Source organism: Mastigoproctus giganteus, chromosome 7 (assembly GCF_048544385.1).
Source record: "Mastigoproctus giganteus isolate SK-2022 chromosome 7, ASM4854438v1, whole genome shotgun sequence".
In the NCBI taxonomy this organism is placed as follows: Eukaryota; Metazoa; Arthropoda; class Arachnida; order Uropygi; family Thelyphonidae; genus Mastigoproctus; species Mastigoproctus giganteus.
In genome coordinates, this window is record NC_143581.1 from 125,238,379 (window position 1) to 125,252,417 (window position 14,039).

At 36.8% G+C, this 14,039-nt stretch overlaps 1 protein-coding gene across 1 annotated transcript in view; it reads right to left on the minus strand.

The window, feature by feature from the left end:
* The window catches only part of unc80 (unc80, NALCN channel complex subunit), a 1,843,891-nt gene that overhangs the window by 67,383 nt on the left and 1,762,469 nt on the right, over positions 1 to 14,039 (minus strand). Inside the window, exon 60 of the mRNA XM_090378420.1 lies at positions 8,645 to 8,813. Within this exon, the coding sequence (XP_090234546.1) occupies positions 8,645 to 8,813 (169 nt within the window). The remainder of the gene's footprint in view (positions 1 to 8,644; positions 8,814 to 14,039) is intronic.

Here is a 14,039-nt window from a genome sequence, read left to right on the forward strand (position 1 = left end):
TCACCAGAGCTTTGTTTAATTTTCCATTTGACACATTGTGTTAATTAACCAACCAGTTTCTAATAAACAATAATAATCCAACTCCTTTCAAAGTGCAACTGCTATACATAATATCACCTTACATGTTAAAGGTGATATTATGTATAAAGGTGTTGCATATTATGTGTAATACCTTTAACACATAAGATGGCATTACATACAGCTGATGTTATGAGTAAATTTCAATGATAAGCTGTGTATGTTGTTATATATACTTGTAAGAATCTTTACATTTTTTTTTTTTTTTTTTTTTCTGGTGACAACATTTTAATTTAGGATGATGTTGTTAGTTTTCTAGATGTGATCTTCCATGCCAGGTTTATTCAAGACCAAAACATGCTGGGCCATTATCAGCAAAATATCAGGGCCATTAATAAAAGAAAAGGCTATGAAATATGCATCTTTTCTGGGGCATAAAACATTCCGAGCCAATTCTGGTTTGAGGGACAAATTTAAAAAGCACCATGGCTTACTTGAAAAAGTTATTTCTGGTGAAAGTGGAGTTGTAATGGAAGAAGACTGTACCTATTGGAAAGAAACAATGTGAAAAAAATTATGGAAGACTATGAGACATTAGCATTAGCATTAGTAGAGGCATTTGATGCAAGAAAGCAACCTTATGCAGCATCAGCCAAAAAAAAAAAAAAAAAAAACCACTTCCACTTCACCCCTCTGTTCGTTCAAAATACCTGACCAGATGAGCCTTAAACTTATTTAGGCTATCAACTTCCATGACAAGGGATGGAAGTCTGTTCCACCAACCAACCACCCGCTGGCTAAAGGCAAATTTCCGCACGTCTATCCTACATCTGTCTTTCCTCAATTTGAATTTATGCCCTCTCAGGTGATTATTCTGAGCGAGAGGAAGAATCCCATCAGCATTGAGCATGCTCAAACCATTCAAGGCTTTATACAACTCTATCAGATCACCTCGCTGGTGCCTAGTCTCCAGACACTGTAATTTGCAAAACTTAAGCCTTTCTTCGTAAGAGCACCCCTTTGTTCCATTCACTAATCTTGTTGCCCTTCTCTGTACTCGTTCCAGCAGCTCTACATCCTTCTTGAAATGAGGCCTCCAGACCTGTATACAGTACTTTAGGTGTGGCCTGACCATTGCCTTATACAAGGGAATAATCACCTCCTTATCCCTGCTAGAAAATTCCTATATATCATTGACAATACACCATGAGCTACTCTTGCAGCCCGTCTGCACTGCTCAGAGAACTTCATATCTGCCTGCACAACCACCCCAAGTCCCTTTCATTCTCTACCACTGTCAGTGTAGTACCACAAAGTTGATACGTTGCTCTGGGGTTGCTGTTTCCCATGTGTAGTACTTTACATTTGTCAATGTTGTTAAACTTCATTTGCCACCTCTCAGCCCATCTGCTCAACCTTTCCAGATCCTGTTGCAGTAGCATAGTGTCAGTGGTGTCCTTGACAACCCTGCCTACCTTTGTATCGTCTGCAAACTTCGACATTAAGCTTGATATACCATCATCAATGTCATTTATGAATACAGAAAACAATAATGGACCCAACACTGAGCCCTGAGGGACTCCCCTAATAACGTTAGTCCACGACGAGCAGTGTCCATTGATTACCACTCTCTGTCTTCCCCCCCTCAGCCACCCCTTTATCCACATGAGCAATTTGCCTCCAATGTCACACTGCTCCAATTTGTGCAGCAGTCTTCCATGTGCAACAGTATCAAAAGCTTTTCTAAGGTCCAAGTATATAATATCAAAGTTATTCCCTGCATCCAGTTCCTTTGTGACTGCATCATAGTATCCAATCAAATTGGTCAGGCAAGACTTCCCCTTAACAAAACCATGCTGTGTCCGAGCTATAACTGAAGTCTTGTCTAAATGATCCTGCAGTGCTTCTTTAACTAGTGCCACCATTAATGTTCCTGGAACAGAAGTTAAACTCACAGGTCTATAATTACTTGTGTCAGCCTTTGATCCTCCTTTGTGAATTGGGGTCACATTTGCACATCTCCAGTCTGTGGGTATCTCCCCTGAGTCCAAGGAAGCTCTCATAATTATGGCTAAGGGTTTGCTTACTTCCTCTGCTGCCTCCTTTAATATAACTGGATAGATCCCATCCACCTCGGGTGCCTTTCTTGTGTTTATCTTCAACAATTTCTCCTCCACTTTACTCTCAGTTATTACAAGATTCTATAGCTTACTGCTAGAGTTGAATACACCTCTGGCATTCCCCTCGCTGAATAACTCCTCATGTGTGAATGTCGATGCAAAATATTCATTTAGATGACCCAGCTCAGGTTAGCTACCTGAGCTGGGTCATCAACAGTTGACCCATCGATATCAAGTGGACCGATTTGATTCATCCCCTTCCTTCTAGAGTTTACATAAGTAAAGAAGTCTTTGCTGTTTTTCTTTGCATCCCTTGCCAAAGATTTCTCGTAATCTGCCCTCACCTGCCTAACCTCCTTTGTAACTTGGTTACAGATCAACTTGTAACTATCATAGGCTTCTGTGTCATGTGTTAATTTGTATGTATCCGATGCATGTTTCTTCTCTGCCATATGCCTCATCAGTTCATCTGACATCCATTTAGGCCTAAACCTTGAACAATATTTCTTAGTTGGTATGTAAAGCCTAGTAGCTTCCAAGATAAGTTCTTTGAATGCTTCCCATTTTGTATTTGCTGTTGGTAACAACATCAGTTGGTCCCACTGTATAGAATTTAAATACTGTCTCAGTCCATCGTAGTCGCCTTTACGAAAGCAATAACCCTTCCCTTTACCCTAATGGTAGTTACCTCTTTGAGTAAATCCCACTTCAGCACACTGTGATCACTGCCACCTAGTGGTTCATTTATCTGCAGATTCTTAATGCATGAAGAATCACTGCTGATAATCAAATCAAGAGTATTCCTCCCTCTAGTTGCCTCCCGAACATGCTGATGTAGAAAACAACCATCCAATAAATCCACAAAAGCCTTGCTAGTGTGTGAGTGATCAGCCCCCAATTTCCAGTCAATATCTGGGAAATTAAAATCTCCCATTATAAGACTCTCTGATTTACTGGCCCACTCTATTTCCCTGTACAGTTTCTTATTGTACTCATCAGAGTCATTAGGCCTATAGCACACTCCTACTCTCAATTTTGATCTCCCAATGCTTATGTCACACCAAACTGACTCGACACTGCACTGTCCAGCGATGTCCACTGGCTTCACTTCCTTGGATTTTATGTATTTCTTAACTAATAGCATAACCCCTCCTCCCTTCCTATCCAGTCTATCCTTTCTGCAGACGTTGTACTCCCCAAATTCCAGTTCTGCATTCCTTATATCTGTGTGACACCACGTCTCTGATATCCCAACAATATCTGCCTTTGAGGTTTTGAGCAATACCTCAAATTCATCAAATTTATTTACTAAACTCCTAGCATTGGTGTACACACAAGTATACATGCACCTATTTCTATTCTTAGCTACCCTAACACAACCCATGTGTTTACTTGTACCTCAATGACTCCCAGAAGTCTCTGAAATATCCTGCATCTTGTTTTTCAGGCTTCTGCTCATTCCAATAGAAGCAGTGCAAGAATCTCTTTCACCTCTGCCAGTGGCTACTGTTAATTTATTCGTCTTTGTCTCCCCCCAAGCTAGCAGTTTTCCGACCCACCTAACACTGCCTCGATAGCATCAGCAAATATTCTTGCACCCTTTCTATTTAAGTGTATCCCATCCCTGTAGAAGCAATCTCTCCTGTTTACAAGTACAGTCCAGGCTGAAAAAATTCTACCCCTTGAGCCTTGCACAATCTTTCCAGGGCCGAATTGATCCAAAAGGCTCTCATCATATACTCCCTAATATCATGTCTGGGCAGAATTGCAGTCACTTTCAAATTCAACTCTATTTCACGGCTTTTTTTTTCAACAGTGACCTGTTCAACATATTCAACATTGATGATACAGATCTATTTTTTGAATGTTTGCTGAACAAGACATTGACTTTTAAAGGTGATAAATGCTTATGTGGTCAAAAAGTAAGAAGAAAATTACAGTCTTGGATGGCACAAATATCATTGGTAATGAAAATCTGAAGCTTTTGGTAATAGACAAAAGTAAACAACCTCGATGTTTCAAAGGAGTCAAGTCATTAGAAGTGAACTACAACTACAACAAAAAAGCTTAGATGACAAGTGAAATTTTTGAACAGTGGATTTTAAAATTGATAGAAAACAGAAAAATCACATTGACTGTCAAAAACTGCCCTGCTCATCTTCACCCGGTAATTTTGAAACTTACATGTGTGAAGCTTGTTTTCTTCATTCCAAATACCTTGTTTAAACTGCAGACAATGGACCAAGGCATTATCAAGAATTTTAAAATGTACTACTGAAGACACATATTGAAAAAAATTATATTGAGAATAGAAACCAGCCAACCTATAGATTTTGTTATAGATTTACATATCGGAGTTGGTGAAAGTGTGGAGTCAAGATGTGACAGAAACAACAATTAAGAATTGTTTTCCAGAAAAAGCAGGTTTTGCTAAAAACCCATCTACTCAACTTTTCTAGATCCGCTTGGAGTAGCATACTGTCTTTACTGTTGTTAACAACCCTGCCAACCTTTGTATCATCTGCAAACTTGGACATTAAGCTTGATATATCATCATCAATATTATTTATAAATACAGAAAACAATAATGGACCCAACACTGAACCCTGAGGGACTCCACTAATAACATTAGTCCATGATGAGCAGTGTCCATTGATTACCACTCTCTGTCTTCTCCCCCTCAACCACCCCTTTATCCATAGCAGTAATTTGCCTCCAATGCCACACTGCTCCAATTTGTGCAGCAGTCTTCCATGTGCAACAGTATCAAAAGCCTTTCTAAGATCCAACTATATAATATCAAAGTTCTTCCCTGCATCCAGTTCTTTTGTGACATCATAATATCCAATCAAATTGGTCAGGCAAGACTTCCCCTTAACAAAACCATGCTGTGTCCAAGCTATAACTAAAGCTTTGTCTAGATAATCTTGCAGTGCTTCTTTAACCAGTGCCTCTATAATTTCCCTGGAACAAAAGTTAAACTAACAGGTCTGTAATTACTTCTTTCACTCTTTGATCCTCCTTTGTGAATTGGGGTCACATTTGCATATCTCCAGTCCATAGGTACCTCCCCTGAGTCCAAGGAAGCTCTCATAATTATGGCTAAGAGTTTGCTTACTTCCTTTGCTGCCTTCTTTAATATAACTGGATAGATCTCATCCACCCCAGGTGCCTTTCTTATGTTTATCTTCAACAATTTCTCCTCCACTTTGCTCTCAGTTATTACAAAGTCATCTAGCCTACTGCCAGAGTTTAATTCACCCATGGCATTTCCCTCCGTGAATAACTCCTCAGGTGTAAATGTTGATGCAAAATAGTCATTTAGTTTGTTAGCTACCTGAGCAGTATCATCAACAGTTGAACCATCAATATTCAGTGGACCTATCTGATTCATCCCCTTCCTTCTAGAGTTTACATAAATAAAGAACTCTTCTTTGCTGTTTTTCTTTGTTCATCCTTTGCCAAAGATTTCTCATAATCTGCGTTTGCCTGCCTAACCTCCTTTGTGACTTGGTTACAGACCAGCTTATATCTATTATAGGCTTCCACGTCACCCATTAATTTATATGTATCCCATGCATTTTTCTTCTCTGCCACATGTCTCATTAGTTCATCTGACATCCATTTAAGCTTAAACCTTGAACAATATTTCTTAGTTGGTATGAAAAGCAAGATTTATTCTTTGAATGCTTCCCATTTTGAATTTGCTGTTGGTAACATCATCAGTTGGTCCCATCGTATAGAATTTAAATACTGTCTCAGATCTCTGTAGTCATCTTTACCAAAACAAAAACCTTTCACTTTACCCCTGATGGTAGTTACTTCTTTGAATAAATCCCACTTAAGCACATTGTGATCGCTGCCACCTAGTGGTTCCTTTATCTGCAGATTCTTAATGCATGATGGGTCACTACTGATAATCAGATAAAGTGTATTAATCCCTCTAGTTGCCTCCTGAACATGCTGCTGTAGAAAACAATCATCCAATAAATCCACAAAAGCTTTGCTAGTGTGTGAGTGACCAACCCACAAATTCCAGTCAATATTTGGGAAATTAAAATCTCCCATTATAAAACTCTCTGATTTACTGGCCCACTCTATTTCCCTGTACAGTTGTTTATTATACTCATCAGAGTCATTAGGCCTATAACACACTCCTACTTTCAATTTTGATTTCCCAGTGCTTATTTCACACCAAATGACTCGGCACTGCACTGTCCAGCCATGTCGACTGGCTGTACTTCTTTGGATTTTATGTGTTTCTTAACTAAAAGCAAAACCTCTCCTCCATTACTATCCTGTCTATCCTTCCTGTAGACATTGTACTCCCCAAATTCCATTTATGCATTCCTTATATCTGTTTGACACCACATCTCTGATATCCCAACAATATCTGCCTTTGATATTTTGACCAACACCTCAAATTCATCAAATGTATTTTAACAAACTCCTACTATCAAACTCCTACATGCAAGTATACATGCACATGTTCCTATTCTTAGCTACCCTAACACAACCCATGTGTTTACTTATACCGCAATTACTCCCAGCTGTCTCTGAAATACCCTGCATCTTGTTTTCCAGGCTGCTGCTCATTTCAATAGAAGCAGTGCAAGAATCACTTTCACCTCTGCCAGCAGCTACTGTTAATCTATTAGTCAGTGTATCCCCCCCCAAGATAGCAGTTTTCCAACCCAGCTAACACTGCCTCGAAAGCATCAGCAAATATTCTTGCACTCTTTCTATTTAAGTGTATCCCATCCTGTAGAAGCAGTCTCTCCTGTTAACAAACACAGGCCAGGCTGTGTTTGTTAACTACCCCATTTCTAAATTCTACCCCATGGGCCTTGCACAATCTCTCCAGGACCGAATTGATCGACAAGGCTCTCATCATATATTCCCTCCTATTGTGTCTGGGCAGAATCGCAGCACTTTGAAATTCAACCCTAATTCACGGCTTTTTTTCAACAGTGACCTGTACTTGTTAAGTAATTCCGCCGGTCTTCTACTCTTAATATCATTTGTGCCATCGTGTACAACAATATCACCTTTTGTGCCCTTAAAAGAAGATATGTGCTCTACAATGTCATCAAAATTTGCTTTTGGCTGACATATCCTGGTCCTATTCTACCTATCCTTTTTTTTTTGTATTATATCCATTTTAGTTTCCATACACATTGCTCATTTTCTTCATACTACTGAGGAAGAAATTTTTTTTTCACTTTTTGTATTTTCTTTAAACCCTTGGAAACTCTGAACACTGATGGAATCATTTGAAATTGTACAGCAGGATGAACAGAGTACAAACAGCAATAAGTGTCGTGGACCACTGAGTGGCTCACCAGTTGCAAAACACTTCTTCTGGTTCTGACTGCATATGTTCCACTATTACTGAAAAAAAATATATATATTCTCACTTTTTTATAATGAGGCTTTGCTCACAGAGGATTTGTTAAGTAAAGTATGACTGCATATATATATATATATATATATATATATGACGAGTGTTTGAAAAATTCAGAGGCTATCCTGTAAAAATATAAGAGGGCTCCAAGTGGGACAGTATCTCACATGGAAATAGTTGGATTACTGAGTCAGTAGCAGAAAAATCTAAGTTGCGTGTGTTTACAATCACTGTTTAGATGTGATGGACGCAAATGATATTTTTTATGCTTTAAGGGAAAAGTGTGCTAAGCTTGTAAAAATTGGTTTCGGTGGTAGGGTAAACATTAGGGAATATTCAACAAACTTATGGATTGAATACATTAAGTAGGGCAAAGTGATTAGGTAGTGGTGAATAAAGTCAAGATGATGACCAAGGACTACTACTCCCACAAGAAAAGTTCTGTTGATTCTCTTTTTTGACATCAAAGACATTATTCTGCAACAGTGGGTGCCACATAACAAAATGGTGATTATTATTCGAAGGCACTATGTATCACTAGAGCAAGATCCAATTTTGATAAAAAAAATAAAATAAAATTCCAGGATGTTAAATAAGCTGTGCTTTGTGTTGCAGGAATACGTTAGATTGCATGCTGCCTAAGTGGCATGAGAGATACTAATGGCTATCAAAGGAATATCACTAGAACATTCACCCTATAGCCAAATAATGCTAATGCAATTTTTACATAGGCTAAGATAACAAAGATAATTTTAACATAGGTTAAGATAGCTGAAATAATTTTAAATAGTTAAGAAGACATGAATGTGACAGGAATATGGAGATGAAAAAAGTCAAACTACATCAAAGGGTATGTCACAAATGGCCTTGCATGTGCTTGGAGATGTGGGTGGAATACTACAATCAGTGTATTTTATGTTTTGCTGTTTCAGAAAGGAAACTGAACTGAATTTTGAAATAACAGGTACAATCTCAGAACATTTCAAGCACCTTGTATATTAAAATTCATTGCAATGAGATTAGAAATAAAATCATTTTAATTAAAAAATCTGCATGAAATTGATCTTTAAATGAATAATTCTTGAAAAATAAAAGAACTTGCCTATTTTTTGTGTTATAATATCTTCTTTTAGTATTTTTAATTCTGCTACTAACTTAAAAAAAAGACTGCCTTGGCTTCTTGGAGAAGATGTACCAAAATTTTGGATTTTTTCCCTTATCACTTGTTGAAAATAATATTCTCGATCATTGTCACATATTGTATGCAATATCTGCAACAGGAAGCAAAACACCAAAATGAATAAGAATGAATAATGAGTAATTAGAGGAACATGGCTATTTTCAAACATTTCACATGAAAATATCATGTAAAATTTTGAAAATATTATATTCATAACATTATTAGCTGTTTAAAGAAAAAATAAGTTTTCATGCACAGTTCATGTTGACCAATTTCTCAACTCAACATTTATAAGCATATGATGTAAATGGTATAAAAAAGAAAACAAATGGCTTGTTTTTTTTTTTTTTTTATTGGCAGAAATAATATACAAACATCTAAAATAATATATTATATTCATAGCATAAATAGCCTTTTATTAAAAATACAAAATTTTCATAACTTAAGTAGAAGTGTGATAATTTTCTATCTACACTGAAATGCATTGCATATTGAAGGTTTCAAAACTTTTCTGAAACTTGTATATGCAGTGGATTCTGTTATTCAGTGGTATTCTAAAAGGCAATTTTCATATTTTTAATAGCAATTTATTTTTTGCTAACTCAAATGATTTTTACAAAGTATAGAAGTCTACATGGAGGCAATTAAGTATCTGTTCTTGAAATTTTATTTCTTAATCATTTACACCACAAGCACTATAAAGACAACATATCATATTCATGATGGTGGTAGTTTTTTTTTAAACAAAAATATGTTGAACAGCTTTTACATTGGCATAATTTGGCTGCTACTTTGTAGCATACTGTTAATAACCCTTCAAAATTTCCTGTTAATTGTTATTATTATAAATAACTAAATGATATTATAAATGTATTATAAACATTGCAAAAATAAAATATCATATTTGGAGTTATTCATAGTCACTTTGTAAAAAAATATTTTTCCTAACATTATTCATCCATTTTTTTTTTTTAGTTTCACTTATCACTCCCTCTCATGAAGATCATTCCTAAAGTTCATTATAATAGAATAAAAAAGTGAATAAGCATATTATTCTTTGAACAATTATTGAGTAGTAGAGGCTATGTTTCAATTGTGAGAATCCTACATTGAATTCAAGTAAAGCTATCACACATTCCAAATGCATTCATGAAGTGTGTCATTTACAATAATAAACAAATATATGAATAAGGTTCACTGAAATGCTTTACATAGGTTTCTTACATCATTTTATTAGCATCAGGTTGCTGTGCTGATAAAGCAATTTAGTGTTATCTCTAAAAGAAACCAAAACAAAATTTTTAATCATATTTGTTGCATTGTAATCAAGATAAAAATATTTTATTACTGCAATTACAAAATTTTAAATGTTGCTGAAAGGCAGACAATCTCAGCAGGTGTAGGGAAAAAAGATATTTTCAAATTAAAGGTGCAAAAAACACTGAGGTCAACTTCTGCTTCCCACACCTGTCAAAGGGTTAACATTCATTTTTAATTGTATTTTTAAAGTTCATCATATAAAACTGAGATACACAAAGTGTGCTAATACAAAATAACAGGAATGGAGATAAAATACCTGTGATGTCAATGTGAAAGTTTGTATTTCTGCAGTATAGGTTTGATGTTCAATTTGCATCACCAATTTGGTGATTAAAATTGCAAGGATGAAGGAGAATTTCCATAGTTTTATCAGATAACATGTATATAATATGGTCCTGTGAGTGGTCATTAAGGCTATCATCTAACAAAGAGCTAAAACTACATCTGTCTGTAAAAATATTATGGGGAAGACAGAATGGAAAGATGAGAGGAAGCAGAGAAAAATATTATGGGGGAAGACAGAATGGAAAGATGAGAGGAAGTAAAGGAAAATATTATGGGGGAAGAGCGGCACCTACATAGCCAGGTGGGCAGGATCGGCAGTGCGTAGCACACACCTCTTGATAAGACTGGGGTTCGAGCCTGTGACCACCAAATACGGAGGATGTGGAAAGGTCAGGGAATGACTACTGCATATCCTTGGAGCAATATGGCCTTAGTTGCTAATGCTCCTAAAAACCAAATAACAACAACAAATAACAATAATATGGGGGAAGACAGAATGGAAAGATGAGAGGAAGTAGAGAAAAATATTATGGGGGAAGACAGAATGGAAAGATGAGAGGAAGTAGAGAAAAATATTATGGGGGAAGACAGAATGGAAAGATGAGAGGAAGTAGGGAAAAATATTATGAGGGAAGACAGAATGGAAAGATGAGAGGAAGTAGTATTGTTATAAACTGAAAAAGTAAAAAAAGCATAATAATAAAAGATAAAAAATAATACAGTTATGCTTTTTACTTTTTCAATTTGTAACTATACTACCTCCTCTCCTTTCGATTTTGTCTTCTCCCATTTACCTTCTTCTTTTCTTTTCTTTTCTCTTCTCAACAACTTTTATCTATACATAATATATAATTATGGTCATGGGTGTTTTCTGTCTATCAGTTGTCCTTGTTTTGTATCCCCTCTATCTTCCTTTCCATTTCCAAAAATATTTTATATATATATATATATACAGTGGCGGCTTGTGACTGATGTTTGGGGGGGTGCTGCATTTTAAAGTTACATTAAATTGCCTTACTACTAAAACTAAAATTAAAATTACAGTTCCTCAGAGCAAAACGGATACAAAAATATAGATTGTAACAGGTTTAATAATAGGAAATATACATATATTAGATTAGATACATAAAGTCAAGGCAGACCTTACGAGGTGTGGCTATCCCATCAATGCCCTTGACAGGTGTGACCTACAGGCACGCGACCATGTAGCGACCAACAGAAACATCCAAGGTGGTGACTCAACCACGAGTGCCTTTATCCCATACTACCCAAGCCTATCACAACAGGTCTGTAGAATCTTAAAATCACATGGGATAAAGTGCATGCAACTCCCAGGCAGGAAATTACGATCCCTCGTCTCCAAAGTGAAAACACCTGTCCCCACCCTACTACAAAGCGGATTGGTCTACCGCATCTCTTGCCGTGACTGCACTAGCTGCTACTTCGGGGAACTGGGAGACGGCTCGAAAAACGCCTTTCCAAACACAAAAGAGCAATCCGCTTAGCGGATGTGGAGCGCTTAGCTATTGCCGAGCACGTCTGGGCAACCCACCACGACATTGACCCACACCGTGATGTCGTGATTGTGGATAAGTCCCGCCATTATCTGCGCAGCGCCTGGTTGGAATCATTAAACATCAAATGCTCCAATACCTCAGTGAACAGGAACAGTGGTTGTCAAGTCCACCCTATCACTGAAGCAACGATCCTGTCAATTGACAAGCGCTGGCCACGTCCACATACATCACAACCACAGGCTTCAACCTCAAAGAATTAGCCACGCGCTTCACATACCAGACTGGCAGTACATGCCTCAATTCTAACTGTCATTTCATATCAACTGAAGAAGGTTAACTAGATAACCAAAAGCTTTATGTATCTAATCTAATATATGTATATTTCCTATTATTAAACCTGTTACAATCTATATTTTTGTATCCGTTTCGCTCTGAGCAACTGTAATTTTAATTTTAGTAGTAATGAATCCGGAGTGCATAGGCCTCTTTAATCATATTAAATTGCCTTGGTTATAAGACATGTAGACATACACAGTAATAATAATAAGCAAGTTAAAAATACTATAAAACATTAACTAGACATTTATCCTTAACAGACTTGAACTTTTATTTAAAAACAAAATCCATTCTTTGGTTTTTATTTGTTGAAAATAGATTAATAACTTTTTCATTCAAATTTGGTGCACTGTTGACCAAGCTTTTCTCTATTGAAAGCATTGCTTGAGCATTTAGCCTTTTCTGATTCGCAGTACTTCTTAAAAATGTTTTTATTCTTTTTAATGGCAGCATTCGGGCTCTGAAGTAGTCATCGGAATGGTCAAAAGAACTTTTATGAGTTTTGTAAGTTCAGCTAGATTATTTTCTGGGATAAATTTCAGAAAGTCAGATAATTTGAATAATTGTGTAGATCATGTCTGCTATAGAAAACTTGTAATTCTGTAAGACGTTTTTCTCTTTCAATCATGGGATATGCCTCAGTAGTCTCATATACCTCTTCCATGGGCATTTTCATACGAAAAATAACAAAGTTCTCCTTGTTAAACAATTTAGCAGCAATTAATTGCTTTGTAAAAGAATATCACTTATATAGTGATATAAAAGAATATCAACACTTATATAGTCGCATACTTCCTTCGCTTCAATCATAAGTGTTTTTGAAGGATTTTCAGAGTACACAGAATTCCTGATTTTTAGAATGGCATTCTTAAAGTTTCCTATGTATTCATGCATTTTAACTGCCTCAATTTCTCGAGATTGCATTTGATTATAAATAACTTCCACGTGAGGCATATCTGATGGAAAAGTTCTAACCAGAACTCAAATTTTTCATTACTCAAGATGTGCAAAATTCCAGTTGCTCCTGAAATCATCTTATCTGCGTTTGCTGTCGCTTGTACTTCCTCCATGCATTTTTTTTAAGGATTCAAAATTTTCATAAACGCTGTTCATGGTGCATATATTGAAATTTCATCTTGTAGGGAAGGGTAGTAGTAGTAGTAGTAGTAGTAGTAGTGGCATGCGATGCAAGAAAGCATGTGTATGAGCTTATGCAGCATCAGCCAAAAAAAAAAAATCATACCATTTCCTCCAAATGCCTGTCCAGTTCCTCCTTAAATTTATTCAACCTATCAACTTCCACAACGATAGATGGAAGCTTGTTCCAGCAATTAACTACCTACTGGCTAAAGGCAAATTTCCACACATCTATTCTACATCAGTCTTTTCTTAATTTGAATTTATGCCCCCTTAGATTCGTAATCTGAACAAGTGGAAGGGTCCCATCAGAATTCAGCGTGCTCAACCCATTCAAGGCCTTATATACCTCAATCAGATCACCGCGCAGGTGCCTAGTCTCCAGCCACTGCAATTTGCAGAACTTAAGCCTCTCTTGGTAAGAGGATCCTTTCATTCCCCTCACCAATCTTGTTACCCTTCTCTGTACACACTCAAGCAAATCTACATCCTTCCTAAAATGAGGCCCCCAGACCTGTACGCAGTACTCAAGGCAATGGCCTGACCATTGCCTTATACAGAGGGATAATCACATCCTTTTCGCTGCTAGCAAAATTCCTATATATCATTGACAAAACCCCTTGACCTGCCCTGGCAGCCTGTCTGCATTGCTCAGAAAACTTCATATCTGCCTGCACAATTACTCCCAGGTCTTTTTCATTTTCTACCACCTTAAGTGTAGT